General features: G+C 37.2%; 1 protein-coding gene and 1 long non-coding RNA gene across 4 annotated transcripts in view; one reads left to right on the top strand and one right to left on the bottom strand.

The window, feature by feature from the left end:
* The first annotated feature begins 3,300 nt into the window (after positions 1-3,300).
* The window catches only part of Imp (IGF-II mRNA-binding protein), a 36,174-nt gene continuing 16,162 nt past the window's right edge, over positions 3,301-23,312 (top strand). For 2 of the 3 annotated variants that reach the window (XM_043210172.2, XM_043210169.2), the window contains exons 1-2: positions 3,888-4,027; positions 14,515-15,337. In XM_043210172.2, coding sequence (XP_043066107.1) covers positions 15,225-15,337 — 113 coding nt within the window. In that variant the 5' untranslated portion in view covers positions 3,888-4,027; positions 14,515-15,224. Of the gene's footprint in view, positions 3,593-3,878; positions 4,028-14,514; positions 15,338-23,312 lie in introns of those variants that run through there. The other variant, XM_070277495.1, reaches the window with a different exon arrangement.
* LOC138925934 (uncharacterized) lies at positions 13,150-21,627 on the bottom strand. The gene is made up of 2 exons (XR_011442174.1): positions 21,342-21,627; positions 13,150-13,958 (listed from the first exon to the last, which is right to left on the bottom strand). It is a non-coding gene; the product is annotated as an uncharacterized lncRNA (long non-coding RNA).

Here is a 23,312-nt window from a genome sequence, read left to right as displayed (position 1 = left end):
AAAGCCAGCGTCTAGGCTAGGGCTAGATTCTGCCAGAAGCAGAATCCGAGTTAGAAAGCTGAAGGCTCAGCCCAGCCGGCTGTAAACATTCCTGGCGATACGCAGGACGCATTACCGTCCAGGGGTGGCGAATAAAAAAGGATTACGAAAAGGGGGTTTCAGTGTAAAAAAAAAGTTATCCTTGATCAAAAATAATATCCTTTTTATTTAATAGAGATACTAGTTTTAGTACTTCACCCCCTTGAAAATATTAAATCCCTGTACCCCTGTCCAGGGGCGTAGAGCCACATCCTCGACCTTGTCCTTGTCCCGTATTTTGGGGTTGAAAAACTACGCAAGTTTCGCTTGAAATCCCAAATCCAAAAACGGGACGACGTTGCCAGTTCTATGTGTGTGCCTGTGTGTGTGTGTGTGTTGTTGCGCGTGTATTTGTGTGGGCTGATTTGGGTTGGTAACAGTCGGAAATACTTTTGTTGTTGCTGCGGGGTGCGCATCGGATTTAGCTAAGCAAGGATAAAAAAGGAAAACAAGGAAGCAGAGGAAGCAAGGAAGCAGCATCAAAGAGGACAATGAAAATTTTGGGAGAATAGGAAGTGGGTATGGAAGGTTATTTCTAGAACCAAGATCCTGGCTAGATCAGCATTCTTGAAATTCCAAGATGCCTTTTTCCCAGTTGGAATTGTTTTCTTTTAAACAAATATGGATTTTATTAGATTTTTAGATTGTTTATTGCCAGTTTATGGGTTTATTTTCACCAGTTTCCTAGTTTTTTAAAGTATTTTTCAACCTAAACTATTAAAACTAGTGATCGCACTTTGGCCGGCTTAGATTAGTGACGACAAAAGCTTAAAATCATAAATGGCGATTAGTGATCGCACTTTTAAAGTCTCTATTTGTTTAGAGATGACAATATCTATAGATGGAGGTTATAATATGCAATAGATAGGTAATCCTTAGAACTAATTAAAAATTACTTAAAAAAGAGGAAATTATTAATTTTTTGAAGCTTTAACTGTAATCTACTTTCTTTTATTGCAATTTTTAGTACCAGTACCATGTCAATGAATGATATTTAAGAGCTTAGACAGCCTGTGTTCTTTTTTGTTCGGGAAACGGACTTCAAGTGGCCATCGTAGGTGGAACAGAATCCACATACACCATCCTGCCCCCTCGCTTTGTTTTCCCCCCCATACATACATATATCAACATTTGTGTCTTGCCTTTGGGAAGCAGCTGTGGCGGTCTAAATTTTCCTGACATTTTCACTAGCCACTAGACAAAATAGAAGCAAGAATGGAAAAACCAAAAACAAAACTGGGTAGGAACAAGGGAATAAATGAGAGGGAAAGGAGAGGAGAGAAAAAGGGAAAATGGAAAATGGAAAAACGCCAACGTTGACGCTCGGGTCGGGTCACCCTTGTTTTTAGAGTTTTCCTCCTCGAGTTTTCCGTCGTCTCTGCTTGTGACTCGTTTGTGACAATGAATTTTCGCTTTTTCACACTCACCCTGCGTGGCAGCTGCGTTGACGTCGACCGAGCAGTCGATGCCCACGTTAACGCCAACGCTAACTGCGCTGCCAACGCCATTGTGGAAAGCGCCAGCGGAAAACAGCGAAGCCCAAACCAATCAAATGGAAAATATTCCGTTTATCCTCAGAGTTTTTTTTGGTTGTTTTTCCTCTTTGGTCGGAAAAACTGTCGAGGCTTCAAGCAGCAAGAAGAACACTGTGCAATTACAGGTCCAACAGCTGGGATACTGATCGTGAAAAGTTTTGGCATTGCATGAACAAGTTTAAACATGATTTGGGTTCTAAGATACATGTTTTTTTTAGATTTTAATATAAGAGATTGGTCAAATTTTGCTATATTAGGGTAATATATTTTTATTAAAAGGTATTATGAGTATTTTGTCTTTAAAAATAATATTATTTATTGTTTAAAAGCCTTTTAAAGTCCTTAAATCTACATGACGTTTTTTTTTAAGGCCCATAGATTCTATAAAAGTTTATCTTCAAAATTTTAAAACTTGAATAAATTAAAATCCTTAAAATCTAAAATTATACAAAAATATTCCTTTTTTTTCTTTTGTGTGTTGACTATTTTAAGTGAGTGTTTTCTAAGCCGGCTGCTGGCTGCTCTTTGAATCGGATAAACAGGCGGATAGACGCCACTAACACACACACACACACACATACAGAGAGAGAGAGAGAGTAAGGAGCAGGGTCAGCCATTTTGATTCAATGTTTGTTGGGTGGAAAATGCTTCTGCCGCAGCTAACGTCGCTGCCAACTGCGCTGCAACAGAGTTTTCCTCGCATTTTCATCGGGACGCAGACACCTTGGGATCCGTATCCGGCAGTTCACGTTCACTAGTCGCCGTTGCGTCAGTTCGCTCGACTCTCAGCTCACATTTCGCAGTTTACAGTTAATCTCTCGCAGCTCACACAGCTCCCATAGCTCCCACAGCTCATACAGCTCCCAGCTCACACACACACCAGCTCTCAGCTTACGGCTCTCAGCTAGTTGTACTTTTTTTTTGTCCCCCCCCTCGATTCCGTCGCCGTTGTCGCCGCCATCGCCGCTGCCGTCGCCGTTGTCGCCGCCATTTGCGTTTTTGTTGTTTTTTTCTTAAATGCTAAACAAGAAAAGCAAAAAAAGTGAAAAAAATAAAAGAATATTACAAAAAGTTATTTAACAAAATTTATTAAATTTTGGTTAATAATCCAAACAACAAGAAGAAGAAAAACAAAAGAATTTCCATAAAGTGTAAGGCAAAAATACTCAAGAAGTGATAGAGAGAGACGGGAAGAGAAACGTTTTTCCCGTTGTACGCACTCACGCATCTGCAGCCATCTTGCTCGCACCAATGCACCCACGCAACATAACCACCCACTCTCTAGCCCACAACAACCCCCTGAGCCACCCACGTCGTTGTCACAAAAAAAAATCAATAAAAGCCACAAAAAAAAATGGCTATTCAATAATTTTTGGAATAAAATCAATTCTTTTTTTTTTTCAATGTGCAGTTAGTCCTTGAAAAATGAAAGGATCAAGGATCAATCCTTTGCAGGCTGTATCTTGTTGTAACGGTACCAGCTGGCAGGAAGAAGATTTTCCTCTTGCGACTATGACCTATGACCTTTACTGAAAAATTTGGTTTAAAAGTTGAGGATATCTTGGACCATCATGTCCTTGACCAATATCCTTTGACTTATTGAGGACCATATACTTGGGATATTCTTGGGGGAAAAACCCCATATCTTAGATAACATTTCCGATCCTGTCAACCGGCTGCCCTACAAATTTTCACTTTCTCACAATTCAGTTTCAATTTTTTTTTCTCGCTCAACAAAAAAAAAAAAAAACAAAAAATTTACCCAAAATCAGAAATAATACGCTCACACCGACCAACAACAGCAACAACAACAACAACAACAAGAGACCAACAACAAACAAGAAACTAACAAAGACAACAACAACAAACCAAATCCCAACAAAAAGGAAAAGACGATAATCAAGAAGAGAAAAGGAGGAAAAACGAAAGAAGAGGCCAAAGGGGACAAGAACAAGTCAAAATCCAAAAAAACCGATTTAGTAAAAAGATATAGTATAGTATATAGTATAAGATATAGTATCCTTCAAGGCCTATCAAGGCCCTACCACTTCCTAACCTCTCAGATCCTTGAACCTATATCCTCCTTTGGAGACTAATCTCGTGCGTGCAAGAGGGACAGCAGGAGGATCTCCTAAACGTTATCTCCTCTCTCTCTTACTCTCTCTTAATTCTTGACCCATTGACCCTAGACCCCTAGACCCCTAGACCCCAAAATCCCTAAACCCCAAAGCCCTCAACGTCTAATTCGCTATTCTTCAATATTAGAGACCTCTACGGATGACCGATAGACCGATAACTGACAAGCCGATTAACGATAACAGTTCATCACGGAAATCAAGATCAAGTTCAGGATCCTGGAGCAACAATAGCCCCCCCCAACTCGTATACCCCGATAGTCGGATCCAATTAAATCTGTAAGTATATTATCGATGGGAGCTTGTCACTCTACACTTGTGCCACTTGTGGCTTGCCCCTCACTTTTGAGTGTCCTGTGTGTCCTGTGAATGTCCTGCGTAATGGTATTGATACATCAATCAAAGCATTGTTTGTCCCGAGACTGGTTCTACCTATTTTTAGAGTCTTCAAGGGTTTTCTTTTTGAAACTCTAGAAAGGGGAGAACAAAGAGGGTTCTTATGGAGGTATTGGATGAAAAAGATACAAGATATTGGCAAGAATAGGAAAAGTACTATTCTTATAAAGAATGTTTAGAGATGGCCAATGTCAGAAATGGCCTAAAAGAAAACTATACTAAGATGTATAGTATACTATAATCTATACTATGATATGAATATGATGTATAAAGATAATAATTCTATGGTCTATAGTTCTATGGAATTAATATATAGATTTGAAGAATATTTCTACTAAACCAGGTCTATTTAAGAATTATAATATTATAAATGCCTTTAATTTTGTTTCAATAGAACTTTTGAATGAAAAAGATACAGGATTTTAGGAAGAATAGGGCAGTACTATCCTTATAAAGGAGGGGGTTTTGGGGGTCAAAGTTAGAGGGAGTCTAAAGAAAACTATATTTAGGATGATATGAATATAATTTATAAATTTTATAAAAAGATTATAATATAGAATTATCTATAGATAATAGACATAATCTATAGATTATGTGGATTATGGATTAAAGATTAAAATATATATTCTTTAACAATCTAATTCCATAATAATATTTAACAATTTAACAATTCTAATTCTAATTCTAAAAAATATTTAATTTTATTAAAGACACTTACTTGTTTTTTTTTCATAGCCAATTTTAAAAAATCCTTCAGAAACTAAGTAAGCATTTTTAAGATATATCTTATAGTTTTTTCTTTCATAAGAACTTTTAAATTACAAATTATATAGAATTCTTAGCAATATTCCACCAATCCAGTTACTTATTTGATCTTTTTTTGATAATAACCCCTCCTTAAATTAGAGATTCTTCACCGAATTCTTCTATAAAATCACTTGAAAAACTTGATATTATTTAGATATTTTCAAGTTCCTGTTGGGGATACCTCCCATTACCAGCTCTTAAGTGGGGAATGCATTTCTAAAAGTGTGCAATTTTCTGCCAATAATGCAACAACTTGGAAGAGTCTCCTCCTTGGTACAGTAAGCCCTGACTAAGAGAGAAAAGTTAATTAATTTATAAATAAATATCCGATATCCGATGGATGATAATGGAACTCCTGCCTCTCAGGCTGCATGAATGAAAAGCCTAGTACCGCTTACCACACCCCCGCCTCTTGCCCTGGGCACTTTCCACTTTCCACCTTCCCCTCCCCACTCGTGCTCTTCCGTCTTCTGGCCTTTCTTCGCAGAAGTTCTTCCTCGTTTTAATCTGGCGCGTCTGTTTCTAAAATTAATGCATTCCCAAGTGAGACGAAAGCATGGAGGATGCGAAAAAAATTGGATCAATTTTTAAAGTTCAACATCCGCATCCACACAGGAGGGGGGGGAGGGAGATGGAGTGACTGAGAAAGAGAGAGTGAAATTTTTGGGAGAAAAAAAAAATATTAGAAGGGGTAGGACGAGATAACGGAAGGAAAAGGAGAAGAACGAGGCTCAGACCCTTCTTCTTCTTCAGAACTATCTTAGGGGGTGACCTCTTTATTATCATTATTTTTGAGGGACTTTTATAGGGGTTTATTTTTCTTAAATTTGGTTTTAAATTAGTAAGTGTTTTAAAGGTCAGTGTTTAAGTTTAAATACATAATTTTTCAATTTTAATTTTGGTAAATTTTAGCAGTTAAACTGTTTTATTAAGGATATAATAATATAGATATAGTTGCCAATAAAATATATGTTTTTATTAAGAATTTCTTAGACTTTTAAAGTTAATGTTGAACTTTTAGTTACAAAATTTTTAAAATATCTTATTTTTTATCTTAGTTCCTTTATTTCCAATAGTTTTTTCATAGATTTTTTTATTAATGTTTTTAATGAAATAGATTCTAATTTTTTTTAAAGAATTTCTTACAAAATAAGACCTTTAAAGGTCCAGGATTTGAGATTTTAGGTTTCAAACTATTTAAGAATGCTAATTTATATATATTAAAATATTTAAATTAATTTAATAATGATATTAGTTTAGATATAAATCAATGATATAGAGATATAAATCATTTAATCACAGAATTTCTCAAAAAATAAGACATTTTAAGTCTAAGGGTTCGAACTCTTAAGTGAAAAAGTTAAAAACTTGATTCTTAAATGTTGATTTTTATATTTTATACTAATTTAATAAATAATATTTGTTTATTTATCAAAGAAATAGATATTTTTCTCAAGAAATTCTTGAAAAATAGAACTAGGAACTAGGGACGTGCTAGGGTTTGAACTCTTAATTGAAAAAATGTCAAATCTTCTTTTAATTTTAATTTTTTCTATTTCTATTTTTGTGTTTTTCATATTTTTATTAATTAAATAATGATATTAGTTTATTTTCAAATGGAAAAGATACTTGTCTAAAGCATTTTTTTAAGAAAAAGAACCTCTTAAGTCTTAGGGTTACCACCTCTTTTAGCAGTTCTTAAACAAAATATTAATTTCTTATTTCAAATATTTATCTAATTAATAATCCCTCAATAATCAGTATGATCTATTTGTATGGCAATTGGCAATCTGCCTGAGACGACTGTACCTTCCGTTGACGAAGAAGCGTTAGCTCCTTTGACGCGCTGCCGTGTCCTTGAGCCTTAGAGAGAAGGAGTCCTCTCTAAGAAAAGCTTAGGTAGGCAGGCAGACGGCTGTGGCAGCTTTCGTAATTCGCATTTCGCAGCTGGTTGCCTGGCAGCTCCTTGTTGCTTCTTGCCTTGCTCCTTGCTGGTCCTTGCTGGTCCTTGTTGGTCCTTGCTGCTGCTGCTGCTTCTGCTCATCCTCCCTCCCTTTCCCGCCACTCAGTATCTAGTCCTTTTGAGGTGAGGTGTCCTGTAGCCAAACGAGAGCTTCATCCCCGAACCCCCGTCTGGTCTGGTCGGGTCTGGTTGGCATTTTTGTGTTCAATTGTTCAATGTCCTGTGTTCAGGATAGCAAGGATATAGCCAGTAGCCAGAGTACGTAGAAACGAGATTCATTCTGGGATTCATACCCAATGGCTTATATATATATATTTGATTTGATTTATGGCCTATTTCTTGTTAACTGAAAAAAAATCCAATTTGTATGCCTGTTACCTGATAGCCTCCTAGTCGCAATTCTTCTTCTTCTTTTGTTTTAGTAGCTATGCTAAATGGATTTGGAAAGTCACTAACTAATATGCTGGGTTCCGGGTGGCAGGGTTCTGGTTGCTAGTTGCTCTGATTTGGGTTTCATATCAGATATCAGATATTAGTGGATTTAAAGAAGACATACTTAAAGTATCAAAAATAAGGATTAAGGATCAAGATGAAATAAGGATAAAATGAGTTTTATAAAATCTGAAAGATTAAATTGTAGATAAAAATGTAAAATTATAAAAATTTGATGATCATCATTTCATACTTTGAATATTGATGAAAGTTTGATAATATTATAGTCTAAATCTATTATATAAAGTCTAAAGTCTGTCTAAAGTCTAATCTAAAGTCTATTACTAATATAGTCTAAATATCTATAATATAGATAATATACATAGACTATATGGATTATATACATCCATATATATGTAGATATTATATCTCATCTAAGATTTTCTGTCTTGGAATTTTTCCAATATTTTAGGTTTCTTGAAGATCTTGATCTTAGATCGTATTACTATACTTATTTATTTTTCATTCCTTTTATTTTATCCTTTATTGGTATAAATATAGAAAATAATATATATTTTATTAAAAAACTCCAATTTTAGAAGAGAAAATTATAGAAAAACAATGAACTAACTAAAGTCCAAATTCAAAACCCACTACAGGGATTTAAAAAAATATTTTTTCTTTATCTTAATTTTCTATAAAAAGCTTAAGTAAAATTAAAAGAATTAAATAGATAATAAGTTTAGATCAAAAATGATTTAAAAATGGTCATTAAAAACTATAGACTACAAGACTATAGATAGTTTAAAGACTATAGATTAAAAGATCTATCTCAACCAAGATTTCCTATAATATTTTTCCACCATTTTAGGCCTCAAATCCTAGTACCACCCCTTCAAAACCCCAACAGTAGAGCTATAGACTAAAGACTATAGATTAAAAGATCTATATCAACCAAGATTTCCTATAATATTTTTCCACCATTTTAGGCCTCAAATCCTAGTTAGTATAACCCCTCCAAAACCCCACCAGTAGAGCTTAAACAAATACCGTTAATTTCATTATGTTGCTACTTGAATGTAGCCCAACAAGTGGGGCACGCACGTTGCAACAACCACCCTGCCACAAAGCCTGCCAATGGAATGGTTGCACTCTTGCGCCATTGCAACTAAAAGAAGTTGCAGCAACCACCCACCATCCACCCAGACAGGCCGACAGCCAGACAGCCAGGACCATGGGGCATATATACTACAAACATATATATATATATACCGGCGATTTCATTCGCAGACCCTTCTCCCACTCTTGCCCTCCTGCTCTAACACTGCGAGTGGGTGGGTTGCAAGGCCAAGGTGGGGTGGTTGCGGCCGGTGTTGCACTTTACTGTTGCGCGCGCGTCATTTTGTGGCAGAAGAGAGTGGCAACTGCAACAGGCTATTGCCATTCGTTGTAAGGGGGGCGGTTAAGGGCGGTGGGCAGTGGGCAGTGGGCAGTGGGCGGTTTGTGGCATGCCGGGTTTCTGTGGCAAGAAGGTTAACCTTTGCTGGGATGATGTTGCAACCGCAGGCAACCCCCGAAGATGCCAATCCGAAAGGATGGTGGTGGTGAGTCCTCAGATCCTACTCGCACCCCTTCTCGGTCCAACCCCCGGGACGTGGCGATGCACTTTTGTTGCAAAAAAGGGAAATCTTTTCAAGCCTCGCCACCACCACCACCTCGTCAAGGATGTGCGGGGCAAAACTAATTTAGAGAACCCCTTTTTTTTGTCCAGGCGACGAGAGATGAGGCCTATTAAACGTCAATTAATGTCACCTTCAACAACTGCAATCCTGCCGATGCATCCCCGCCTTGCCGCATCCTTAGTCCTTAGTCCTTATTCCTTTTTCTCGCCCGGAACCCCTTTTTTATTTTTTTTTTCTTTTAATTTTATTATGATTGCGACACGTGCAGGGGCCAGGGTGCAGGGTGCATGGGGGCAGGGGGCATGCGGTCGTGGGTTAAAGGTCAAAAGTGCAGCACGTTGCATTCAACAAGTGAGGCGACATAAGTGCAGTTCCTTGTTATTATTATTATTGTTGTTGTTGTTGTTTGTGGCTATTATGCAGTCAGGATTTTTTATGAAAAGGATGCTTTATTGTGAAGGACTTTCAACACGTTGCATGCCACGGGGCTTCAAGTATTTAAGTTCCAAAGTATTTCATAGATTTTCTTTGAAGTTTATTCTCAAAGGACTCACAGGACTAGTCAGGTATCTAACATAAGTTGGCTTTAAAATTGAGGGTTTTTTAATTAAAAACTTTAATATTTTAGAAAACTAAATTACAAAATAAAATCCAAAATTTTTCTCAAGGATTCATAGTTTTTTAAGGACTTTTCTTCAAGGAATTCTTTAAAGATTCATACATTTTCATGTTATTATTCATTAAAGGACCTTTCTAAAGACTCCTTTTCAAAACTTCTACAGAGTTAGTCTAAAATATTAAAAATTTAATCAAAAACTACAAATATTTCACTAAGCTTAAGCTTAAAAAATGAATATGAATTTTAATACTTTAAAGGACTCTTAAATGGATATTTTTAACGACCCTTCTTAAAAATGTTTAAAAAATCTTTTTAATATATTCACATTTTTTAACCAAACCCATAAAAATATTTCACAAATTAAGTTACAAAATGACAATGAACATTAAAGGACTCTTAAAATGGCTCTTAAAAGGACTCTTTCAAATGACTTTAAAGGAGTCTTAAAAGGACCCTTCTTAAAAATCTTTAAAAAATGTTTCTAAAATATTAAAAGTTTCTAACAAAAACCATACAAATATTTACCATACATTACCATACATTATTAACCTTATAATGGTTCTTATTACTAAAAGGACTCTTCTTCAGGACTCCTTCTGGGCTCCTCTAAAACCCTCTTAAGAATTTGTCTGAAAAATCTAAAATTTTTAAATAAAAACTGAAATATTTCTCAAAATAAGTTTCAAAATCGAATCATAATTAAGCTTAAGGGTCCTTACTATATAAAGGACCCTTAAAGGACTATTCAAAGGACTTCTTCTACAAAACCTCCAAAAAACTAACCCAAAACTTAACATTTTCTATCCTTCAGATAGAAATTTTCAAAAATTAAAAGATTCCCTCTTGCATCCTTCAGATACTTTAAAAATACGTCCCAACTAACGGTATAAGAGCTAACGGTAACTAAAAGTAAAAAACCATAAGTAACGATTTTGATTATTAATATTTTAAAAGCTTAAATTTAAGAATTCCTTCAACAAAAATTAGCCCAAAAAAAAAAGAAGAAAAAAAAGGATCTTGAAGGTTACAGTATCCCTCCTCCTTCCACCTTCGCCGCCTTGCTCGCATTTCGGTTTCCTTCTTTTTTGGCAGCTTTTTGGTTCTTTTTTTTTTTTTTTTTTTTTTGTTTTTTATTCTTAGAAAGAAAAGAAAAGAAAAGAAAAAGAACACAACGCCGGTATAGAGAGCAGCTTTTGTGAGTTCGCAGTTCACTTCCTTTGCCGCTTCCTTCTTCCTTTTCATTTTCAGTTTTCAGAGCTTAAGCGCCGCCGTCGTCACCATCGCTACACCAACACAAACACACACACATCCATCCACACACACACACACACACACAGACAAACTTTACTGTTTGGATACCTCTGCCGTATCCCTGTTTTCTATGTGTGTGTGTTGGCTCGTTTTTTGGCAACGTTAGCTGCGACGCCGGCAGCGAGATGTGGCGAAAGAAAAGAGAGAGAGCGAGAGAGAGAGCCTGCCGCGTACTCACAAGGTCCTGGCTATCCATTCTCCATCTCCCTCTGGCCGATTGGGGGGGGACAGTGCCAGGTGAGGGAGGGGGGCCTCTTGTTTCTGAGCCACTTTTTTTGAGTGAGATTCTTCAGAGAAAACGAGAGTGCGGCGCTCTGCTCCAAACTTTGACTCGAAAATTAGATTTGGTCCCACAAGTAGGTGTCCTTGAGGCTCGCATTTAAAAATAGACAAATTCCGGGGATTCCGACAAAAAATTGGAGTTTTTTGTTTTATTTCAAATGTAGGGGGGGTTGCTGGGGGATGTTGGGGCTTGGTTTTTAAATAATATTTGGGGATATTTTGTGAGGGTTTTTAGTCATTTATACTAGTACTAGTAATTGGTTTCATATTTTATTCTAAAGATTTGTTATTTGAATAAAGTCTTAATTCGTTTTTCTTAATAACTTTATAGAAAGTATAATATAGTATTTAAAAAAAGGCAAAATTCTTATAAAGTTTTAAATATTTTAATAAGAAAGGAAAAGGATATAGTGTCCAAAATAGGCAAAATTCCTATAAAGTCTTAAATATTTCTATAAGAAAGGAAAGTTATTAAGAAAAGGAAATCGTTTTTCTTAATAACTTTATAAGAAATGGTAATATATGTACATAGTATCCAAAATAGGAAAAATTCTTATAAAGTCTAAAATATCTTTTATAAGATCTTTTATAAGAAAGTCTATAGAGAAAAGAAAGTATATTTATAAGAAAGTATAATATCTTTCATAAGAAAGGATAATATCTTTCATAAGAAATGATAATATCTTTCATAAGAAAGGATAATATATAATCCATAATATGGAAAATTCTAATGAAATTCAGGATAAATAGCATTGAAAGAAATAAACTTTTAAACTTATTTATCTAAAATAAAATACCTTTCTTTAAGCTTGAATAATTCTTGAATTTCCAATTAAAAATAAAACAAAGAAAATTCGAATTAAAAAGCATACTTAACTACCTTAATTCTATTCTTAAAAAAAACTTACAATAATAAATCTCAATAAATAGCCCAAAACGCAAATAAAAAATTAAATTCTTTTATATTACCCCCAAATCCAAGAAAAATGTAAAATATTTTCGAGATTGTGGAAGAAGAAAAGCCGGCGGGGGGGAGGAGGAGGAGGGAGGCAAGTTTCACCCAAAACTTGCTTTCTTGGGGGGCCGAGATTGTTGGGGAGCTTTTTGTCGATAACCCTGCTGAACTAGAATTACTAAACCACCATTTTTGATTCCATCTGTCTCATTGCTAGCTTTAATTTTTATCACCAAAAAAAAAAGAAAGCAACAACAACAACAACAAAGAAGACGAAAAAGCAACCGAAAAAAAAAAGTCACTCGACTCGACAAAGCTGCTCGTTCACTCACTTGCTCGTACACGTTCTCGCTCACCAAAAAATTTTCGGCAATTCCACAAACACACACACAGATACACTCATATACACACACACAGATACACACATGGTACTTTGTGTGTGTGTGTCGCTCTGCTTCTTAGTCGGGCGCGCGCTCTGTCTTTGTCTTTGGCTCAGCTTCTGCTTTCTGCCTTTGCTTTCCTCTCTCTTGCTGCCCGTTCCGTTGTCGCCTGCCTTGCTGCGGTGCGTATGTATCTGTGTGTGTTGTATCTGTGTATCTTCTACGCGCATAGGAATTTCGGCAGCCGAGGAAAAAAATGTGAAACTGTCGCGCTGCCGGCGTCGCTGCTGCGGCCGGCGCACCGCACCGCCGACGCTGGTTCCGCCGCTGCTGCTCCGGCGGCAGTTCAGTGTCTGAAAACGCTCCCAACTGTAAGCAACGTAGCCAAAAAAGTAGCGTCGCGATTCGCGGGCTGCTCCAACAAAATTTTGTACCAAAAAACCAAATCATATAAAAAAAAAACACAGAAAAAATACCATCATCAATCCAAAGAAAAAAAAAACACAAAAAAAAAATATCCAAACGCAAAAACAGCGAAAAAAAAATACAAGAAGCAGCAGCGGTGGCGGTAGCGGCGGCGGTGGCGGCGACGGTGGCAGCAGCCTTGAATCAATTTTTTTAGTGTTTTTTTTTTATATACATATATACATATATATATAATATATATAACTTTTTTTTTTTGTTTTTTTGTTGTTGGTGGCTCTCTCTCCGAAATCTGTAAATCAGAATCCGTTAGTTTCGCGCCACGGATAACGGATACGGATACGGATAACTATCATCCGCGGCAAAAAACTACAACAACAAAAACTTAAAGAGCCCCCAAAAAAATACTAAGAAGAAGAAGAAAAGATAGAGAGCGCGAAGAAGGGAGGGAGTGTGTGTCTGTGTGTGTATGAAGAGGGGGTGGTGGAGCCTGCTGCTAATAATTTTGCGTATTCTTGTCGTTGTTGTTGTTGTTGTTGTTACTGTTGGTGTTACTTTTTTTTTTTCGTGGCATATTTTTTGACTTTGACTTTAATTCTCGTATATGCCTTGGCTTTGGCTCTTTACCTATGGGAGTGAATGTGCCGAAGAGAGAGTGTATCTGTGTGTGTGTGTGATAGAGTGTTTGAGACTTAATGTTGTTCCCCCCCTCCTCCCACCAGAAACAGCACCCAACAACAACAAACAAAAGCGCAATTTGATGTTGTTTTTTTTTACCCAAATTTTTTTTAAATTTAAAATTAATAAATTAAAAGTGTTGACAAAAAAATTAAGTAAATCTAAATCTAAAAAAAAAATTCAAATCAAAACACAAAAACAACACCAAAACCAACAACGACATGAAGAAACAGGCAAATTTTTAAGGCACTTCTGACATCATCTGCAAAGCTTCAGTCTGCACTGCAAAAAAAACATACAGAAATTTTTTTGAAATTTAAAACTAGACTAAATTCTAAACATCAAAAAAGAACAAAAAAAAACAACAACAAGTAGAAGCAAAAAGTAAGCCAAAGACGAAAAGAAAACAAAACAAACGGCCCCGCCAGCCAGCAGCAGAAACTGAAATTTCCCCAATTTTGGACACATTTTTTTTTCTATTTTTTTTTTTTGGGCCATATGCGAAATGATGTTTTTTTTTTTGTCTCTCGCCCACAAAAAAATGCCAACAACAGCAGCACACACTCACTTACACACACACAGAGACAGTTATGGGCCCAAGATCAAAGTCAACAAAAGCTCGCTCCCCCTGTCTCTTGTTCGCTCGCGTTTCGGCCGCTCACGCATCGCCTCGCCCCTCGCCCCATCCGCATACATAAATCTCTTCTAACGCCGCCCCGTGTTCTCCGGGCAACAGCTGTTAATGTTAACCCTTGCGTGGGTGTGGGGAGATGCCGCATCACGGCTGCGCGATAGATTATATTTTCCTTAAAAAACAATCTTTTTTTTTTTTTTGCAGATAACTCTTTTTTGGCCCAATTGACACCAAAACTAAAAACAAAAAAATAAATAAATAAATAAAAACCTTAAAAAATAATATAAAACTTAAACCGAAACACCGAACCCCGCAGAGAATTGTAATTTTTTTTTCGAGAAACGCGTACAGAGACAAAAAAAAAACCGAAACAGTAAAAATTTTTCCTAAAAAATAAACAAAAAAAATTTAATAAAAAATAAGAATTGCAAAACGCGAACACATAAAGCCACTGACTAAGCAAAGTTTTCCGGTTCAGCAGAGTTCATGAAAAAGTTTTGGAGCAAGCATTATAGATATTCACCGATATAATTCATCAAAATATTATATATATATATATATATATATATATAAAAACGTGAAAATCCCTCAAGGACATGTTCCAATCGACAAAATTCTAAACTTCAAACAAACAACTAAAAAAAAGGCATCATTCCAAATAATAAAATAAAATAAATAATTAAAATCCCAAAAGAGTTAAAGAGCTGGAAAATAAAAAATTAAAAATAAAAAAAAAAAAGTAGACAAAGCGATTAAGATCAGTTTCGAACCTTAAAGTTGAAAATTCTTAAAAAGTTGAAATTCAAAAGTGTTCCTAATCCGCAAATCCGAGAGAATTAAGAGAAAATATATAAAACAAAGAGAGAGAGATATTAAATTCAAAAAACAAAAACAAAAAAAAAGAGTAATCAAAAATGGCATCCGAACTGGATCAATTCGCCGATTTGGAACTATCGAAGGAGGATCGTGAACAGATTTTCGACCCGCCACTGGATCGACAGCAGTTGGAAGGTGCTGGCACCTCAAGGTATGTACTCTCTCTCTCTATATATACTATATATTTATTTTTAACTTATATAACTAGTATGTATATCCTATCTATCGTATTCTACCACCCCCGCCCCCTTTAGAAAGAAAGACAAAAATATCGATCTGGCAGGGCCTCCCCTTCATCCTCCTATTCATTGATCTGTTTTTTGATGTAAAAATAACTGTAGATTTTAATTCGTAGTTTGTTTGTGTGATGCTTTGTAGCTTTTTTTTAGTGCGCCACCAAACCCCCCCCTCCACCCATCCAACCCACTTGGAAATCTGATAGGACTCTTGGCACTTCAAAATGGCGCTCGAAATATTAGGGTTTCTGGAATTCGATGCGCCCCTCAAACGGAAAAAAAAAAGGACACTCTTTTGGGAAGATCCTTGGGAAGGCAGAAAAGGATATTCTAGGCAATCCACAATTGCACAAATTATCACGCCAAATAACATGGAGTTTGCCCCTGCTGGCCTCCTCCTCATCTTTGTCCTCCCCCCTTTTGGTGGACATACAACGCTGCTAAATAGCAGCTAATTTCCTGTGATAAATTGGGCATATCACTGGGAGACAGGGTACTGGGGTGGTGGTGGTGGTGGTGGAGATCCTCATCATCATGACCCTCGTCAAGTTTCCCCCTCGATCTCGATCTCAAGCTCGAAGCTCTCAAGTGGTGTAAGCAAACACTGAGCGGGGCTAGAACAAGCTCGGTAGGCGAAACCATCATCATTGTCACATAAAAAAAAAATACAGTTCCTTCCTATAAGGATGAAGGATTGAGGATGAGGATGAAAAAAAAGGATCCTTGGCCAAGAGTAGCAAACCAGTGCCGCCGCCTACCTGTCTATGTTGCAACCCCCGATCTCAAGGAATTGATATACTGGTCGCACGCTGCTCAAGGAGGTCCAAGGAGGTAGGAGGTCGAAGGAGTTAGGCAGGAGGCAGAAACTATCATTGAGAGACCCAAGATACCCGCAGATCGAACCCTTCTCAGCCAGCCAAGGATAATGTTTTCGTTTCCACCTAAACAGATTATTTTCGATATTTATTTTGGCTTGTGATTCGATCAGAAAAGCCTTCATTGTCGGAGGAGGAGTGGAGATGCAGAGCCTAAACGGATTATAAATGCATCTATATATGGTTATGGTTATGGTTATGGGTCTTGGGTTCTTGAAGTTAGCACTAAGCTTAGGAGGGTTTTTAAAGAAGGTTTATCTATAAGGATATAGATACATAGTTTATCAAGGGCTTTGAAGAAATTTTTTTAAAAGTTAGATAGACAATCTTAACCACCAGACCACCATATTATACCCATTAAAATACCTACTATTATTCTACCTATATGATACACCATATTAAAGACTTCTAGGCCTTACCTATAAAAGTCTTTACTCCTTAAATAGTCTTCACTTCATTAGTTCACTTTTAAGTTAAACTTCTAACGAAGAGTAAACTTATGGTATGATTCTAACGATATCGTATGGTATGGTCTTAGATCGTATACCTTATAAGTGACGTTTCTCTAAAGTAGGATTTCTAAAAGTCAGGATATTCAGGGGTTATCATCCTATAGTCTTCTAGTTTTTACCTTTCAAAAGGATTCACTTCAGAGGGCTAAACCTCTTCAGGGTTCCAATTAAAATCCAAGTTAAAGCTTATAGACAATGATATTAGTTATACTACAGAGTCTATAGAGGACTAAGGACCACTTAGAATATATATAAAATAAGGGATGTATGAGTCTATATACCATAGAGACCATAGATACCATTCTCTAAGTTTTAGCTTTGAAAAGTCTTTACTTCAATAGGTTTTGAAGTGCAACTTCCTATACTGCACTGTTATAGTACAGTGGTCGGCACTCAATACATTGATATGATTTTAATGCATTAGTATTAGTAAGGAATAGCGTAAGGTAAGCTGTGAACATGACGTTTCACACATTTATAGAGTGTGTGTGTGGTAGAGAAATGGCCTATGCCCCTGGAATAGGGCCCCCACTGTTTAAGGGTTAGCTAAGGTTAGAGTCATATTCTTCTTAAAAGGTTTCTAGAATCATATATGATATGGTTCCAAGACCTAGATCCAAAACTTTACAAAGGATGCACTTCTTATAAAAAGGCTTTTAAAAAGCTCTCTAGATAGACTTTCATATTAAAAATAAAACCCCCTGTAGAAGCCTCTCTTCCAAGCCCCCTTTCTCTAAGCACACTCTTTTTTTTTAAAGATTCCAAGTCCTCGCAATCTTGCAACCCGCTGGGGCAACTGCTAAGCCGCTTGTTGCAACAACAGCTAAGCCGGTGGGCAAACGCAGGCAGCCAAAAGAAAAAAAAAGCCTAAAACCTGGAGCATTTTTGCTTCCTAAAATAGAAAAAATACAAAAAAAAAGTAAAAAAGAATCTCCAACTAATTTCCTGCTGGAATGCAAAGTAAACAAAGCAAAGCAGCAAAGATCTCACAGCCAAAAAAAAAGTTAAGAAGAAAAAAAAAATCTTTTTCTGTAGCATTTGGTTTAATCCTCTAAAGGAAACATGCCGCTTGCCACAGGAGGAGGCATCGTTTGCCAAGCTTTGCTTCAGACTGAGACTCTGAGGCTGGGGATTTTGCTTAGAGAGAAGGGTTGACCTGACCCAGAACTCTGGATTCGGATTCGGTAGTGCTCTCTATATTGTAGAACTGTGTATGTGTGTATATGTGTGTGTTCTTCTTCTTCTTGTGATCAGGTTTCTCACTAGAGTAGAGTTGGCGGTTGGAAATATGATTTTTTGGTAGAATTTTATTTTTTTTTTTTAGGGGCTTTCCTGCCAGCTTCTTTGTTGTTTTTTTTTTCTTCTCTTCTATCTGTTTTTGTTGTTTCTTCTTTTTTTAGTTTTTTTTTTTTTTAGTTTTTATTTTTTTTTTTCTAGTCGCAAAACACGTTTCTCATATTTCCAAAGGGCTTCTCTTCCTTTTTTTTTTTCCTTCAAACATTTTTAATTATACGCCGCTACCCCCTTTTTTTGGCTTCTAATGTTTGTTCACTTGAGGAAAAAGGATCTTAGAGGTCCTTGGTGCTTGCTCCTTGCTGCTTTTCTGCCAATTTGTCCTTTCCACAGCTTCTTCTAATCGCCGCACAACCTTTCCCGCCATCTTTGTATCTATGTATCTGTGAGGTTGCTTTTACGTTTTTTTTGTTTTTTTTTTGGGGTGTTCTGAAAGCCGGCAACAAATTTGATTCCCATCGATTATCCATCTAGCGCAAGGATGTGAAAAAAAAGGGGTATGCTCGCCTTTTTTGATTGACAGTCAAATTAGTAGGGCTCCTTTGGAAAAAGGCTCCTGTTTGTCCTGCTTTTTTTTTTGAGAGAGGGGGGTGTGGAGGGTGATGGGGGAGATTAGATCCGATCCAATGCTATCCAATATCCAATCCGATCTAGTCCTTTTGCCAGCAGCTGCTTGAGCCTGACCTTGGTTTATCTCCCTCTCTCTCTCTAACTCTTTCTTTCTCTCTCTGTACCTCGTTCGCCCCCGCCTTTGTCTTAGCTTCACAATGACAGAAGAATTGACCGAAAAGACCGAAACTCGTTTTAGATTCTGCCCCAACAATTTTTTGGGTTTTTTTTCTGGAGATGCTAATGCACTTGCAAAAATAAGTGGGGGTGTAACCAAATAAATGCTTAGAATTCTCCAAAAATCGTTCTTTGTAAGCGGGAGAAGAAAAAAGCATGCTTTTATTCTGCAAGAAGTACTGTTCTTCAAAGATATTCATGTTTTTAAGACGTTTTTCCTTTAAAACTTATCCCAAGCTAGTAGAAATACTACTTTTGTGGCTTAAAAACTCTTAACTTACATTTATTTTTGAAGAAATCCCAAAAAGCATGCTTTTTTTGTGCAAAGGTACTATTTATATAAAATATATATTATTACTAAATTACTAAATTATTGCCAATCTGGTAGAAATACTATTTTTGTGGCTTTTATGTTTTAAGAGATCAAGAAAAAGCATGCTTTTATTGCTCAAATAGGACAATTCTACAATATCCAAAATTTAATGATGATATTTCATTAAAACTAATCCCAAGTTAGTAGAAAAACTATTTTGCGGTTCTAAAATTTCCAAATCAAATATAAATGGTAAAAAGCATGCGTTTGCTATCAAAAACTATTAAAAAGCATGCTTTTTATGTAATTTTTGGTAAAAAGCATGCTTTTAATGGTAAAAAGGATACTTTTGATAGTAAAAGCTATTAAAAAGCATGCTTTTGATGAAATGTTTGGTAAAAAGCATGCTTTTATGGCATTTTTTGGTAAAAAGCATGCTTTTTATTAAATTTTTGGTAAAAAGCACGCTTTTTATGAAATTTTTGGTAAAAAGCATGCTTTTAATGGTAAAAAGGATGCTTTTGGTAGTAAAAAGCATGCTTTTTATATAATTTTTGGTCAAAAGCATGCTTTTCTTGTTAAAAAAGCAAAAATTTCTGCTTTTCATCTAGATTTATGAATATTTGTTGATAACTCAGCTCATAAATTCGATTTTTAAACCAAAGCACTGTCTCAGGTCTTTGGATCACCTAATTTTCCAACGTGTACGTACTTGGGAATTATAGAAGCAAATGCTGAATGAATTCCCTTTGGGCAGTTCCAGGATAAAAGTGAGATTTGGCAGAGGCCTGGCGCGGAAGAGGGCCCGGGACACTTTACCTACATTTGCCAAAACAAAAAAGTATGTCCTGGCCCATATATTAAGGTTGGGGGCGGTGGCGGAGGCCGGTAGCGGAGGGGCGTGCCAGTCGAGAATTTGTGTTGCCCAGCGGAAGAGCAGAAGGACACCGACTTTAGCAAAATCATTGCAAAGCAAACAGGATGTGAGAAGGAGCAGCAGCATGCTTTCGACCAGGTAGACAGGTAGCCGTTCGTACCATATTGTTGTGGCTCGAAAGACAACAACAACAAGAAAAGAGAAAAGTCTTGGCCTGCCCTAATTTTGAAATAATAGTGTTGTAATATTTGCAAATTGCGGGTAACCTAATTTTAGGTTAAAGGATCATGTCGTGTTTAGACATGTTTGAAACATGCTTTCAATCATTTGTCATCTCTAAGCGAACCATCTTCCATCTTTCTTTGTGATAACTGTTATTGATGGACCTCTTTATCAGTTAATTAAATCGATGAAATCGTTTATCGATCATCGATAGTGTTGCATCTAATTATGGAACGATCTTTTGTACCTACATACCTATATATGTATTTATGTATGTATTTGTGTATATATTTTATGGACTCTTCTGTGAACGCATTCTTACTGGTTGCTGTTGTTGTTGTTGTTGTTGTGCCACATTTTTGTGTGCTCCTTTTTGTGTTTGCGTTCATTAGAAATTTCCAAGAATTCCAACGACAAGGCACACACTAGTAGTAGTAGTTGTTGTTGTTCTCAAAGAAGAAAAAGAAGAAGAAGCAGCAGCATAAAACGAGAAGAGAGGAGAGTCAGCCAAGAGATCTGATCTGAAGATTCGTGTTACTGCTGGCTTAGTTTTTCAAAAAAAAAAAAAAAAAAAAAAGGAAGCTGGAAAGAAAAAAACCCACAATCGTGGGATTTGGCGAAAGGAGTAATAAGGATGGCCCAAGATCATGCCATCTTGCTTTGTTCACAACATGTTTAAACATGTTTATAGTCCTAGTTATTTTACTGTTATATTGCTAGAGACCGACCCTTGTTGTATCCATTCTGGGCTATCACTGTTGAGACGCAACTGTTGTTCCGGCGGAACACGTGGCAACGAGGAAGGACACCTTTACAGGACTTTCTTCCCCCGTTATGGGCACTTTCTTTTCCTTGTCTTTTGTCTGTTTTTATATATTTTTTGGCACACCAGCTGCCAGTTGCGATAAACCAACTAACCGGGCAACCAACCCTTTTCATGTCGTCGGGCCTCGCCGAGTGTCCATGTCCCCTATGATCCCTGAGCGGTGATCCCGGCAAGATCCTTGCGTGTTCGACACGCAGGTAGGGCCCCGAAATTACCTGATGGGTATGATGGTACGTCTGGTACGGTCCGACTTCGACTCCGACTCCTTGTCCTTGCTGCACTCTGTGCTGTGTCCTGTGTCCTCTGCCCCCTATCCCTTATCCTTTTTCCATTCCCATTGTTTGGTTTTTATTATTTGTTCGGCGGCGGCCCGCTGAGGAAGAAAGAAAGCATTTCACCAAAAAACAAAAAAAAAAGAATGAAAAGGACTAGGGGTTGCGATCTCAATACCATCGATACCGATCCCGATCTCGATCCCCATTGCGCGATTCTTCTGGATTCGATTCGTCGCGAATCGGATCGATTCGATACGCCGGCCGGCAGCAGTTCGAGTCCGCCAGCAGCTGCCTGCCGGCAGCAACGAGCTTTCTTTGCTAAGAACGAAGCTCGGCGAAAGCTTAAACAGCTGCCCAAGGCAGCTTTCGCGATCTTAAGACAATGTTGGCCAGAAGATTAGGAATTTTGATTAAAATGTTTCATAATTAGTGGCATTTTTCTAGGACTCTTCTAGGAATTTAAAGAAAAAATGTAAAGTCTTAAAAATATTTAAATATATATTTTTTTTTAAATTTATCCTAATTTTAAAAAATGTTTCTAAACCCCCACCTATTCTATTGACCTCCATTGTGTGGGTGACTGCTTTCGTTTGTTTTTTTTTTGTTTCTTGCAATGAAAAAGCCACTGTCGCTGACCTGTCGCATCTCTCTCCCTCTCTCTGTCGGTCGCTCTCTCTCTTTCCACGCACTATCAGCAATTCGCGCCGGCTGCTAGGGGGCGCTGCTGCCGCGGCCATTGAACCGCCGAAATGAGCAGCGACGCAACTGCGACGTCGACGTAGCCTTACTTATTTCTTTTTCTCGTATTAATTTTAAGCGGGTTGTTGCCGCCTGTTTACAACTGTTTTTACCGTTGTCTTTAGCTTGATTCACCGCTTTTGCGGTCAACACATGTTGTCAAACATATTTCGCAGTCCCCCCCCCCACCGCCCCTCCCCCCGCTGCCGACGTCGACAGCAGCCGCGGCATTTGGCTAGTTCGCAAAATATTGTCACGTGTGTGTTTTGGGTTTTGGTAGAGAAAGAAATTAAAATACTAAAAAATAAAAAGCGAAATGAGAATAGACAGCAAAACAGCAAAAATTCACCGGCAATAAATGACCGGAAATAACAAATAGTTGACGCGCGCTGTTCGCTTGTTGTTGTTGTTTTTGGTTTTTGCCCAAGACACACACACACACACTAACACTTGCATACACTTCTCAGAAGCCGGCGCACGCAATGAGTGACGTAATCAGTTGTTGCACTTTACCTGCAGCGAATCAACAAAACAAAAGCAAAGGGGAGGAGAGCGAGCTTGAGGCCAAGTCGAAGTTTAAATACGCTTTTGAAGTCGAAAAAAAAATTTTATTTAAAGAGCTTTTATAGATTTAAAAAAAAGGACATGTTAAATCCTGCATTAAGCTTGAGGATATTCACGTTCAGAGAATTGGCGCGAAAAGGATCACTGTATTCGTATGTTAAAAAAGCGCAACAGTTTTGGCGAGAGAGAGAGAGAGAAAAAGCCGGGTGGAAGAATTGAGAGAAAAGTAGCCGGCTGCCAGCTAAGCTTCTCTTTATTTTTGTAGAATTACACTTGTCAGAAAAACTTAACTAAAAGGATATCTTCAATGGCTAATATATTTAAGCTTTTAAGCTAACGATCCATTAAAAAATTCAATTTTAAATATCATACATCCTTTGCTATTCCCAGCCATCTGGCAACCCAGCCTTCAAAATGTTATCATGCTTAACAGCCGCTCTGACATTGCCATTCGCATTTGGGACATTGCAAAATCGTTTCTCTGCTCTCTTTGCGATTTTCTTATTAACAGTCGTCCCCTCCTACGCCAGCTCTCTCTCTCTCTCTCTGTCTGTTAACCTGTTATTCGAATTAGGCGACGTTGGCATTTCGCACCAGACTTTGACTCTC

This window comes from Drosophila bipectinata, chromosome XL, assembly GCF_030179905.1.
Source record: "Drosophila bipectinata strain 14024-0381.07 chromosome XL, DbipHiC1v2, whole genome shotgun sequence".
Lineage (NCBI taxonomy): Eukaryota > Metazoa > Arthropoda > Insecta > Diptera > Drosophilidae > Drosophila > Drosophila bipectinata.
Note: the sequence above shows the minus strand (reverse complement) of the source record. Positions and strands in the feature narration are given on the sequence as shown.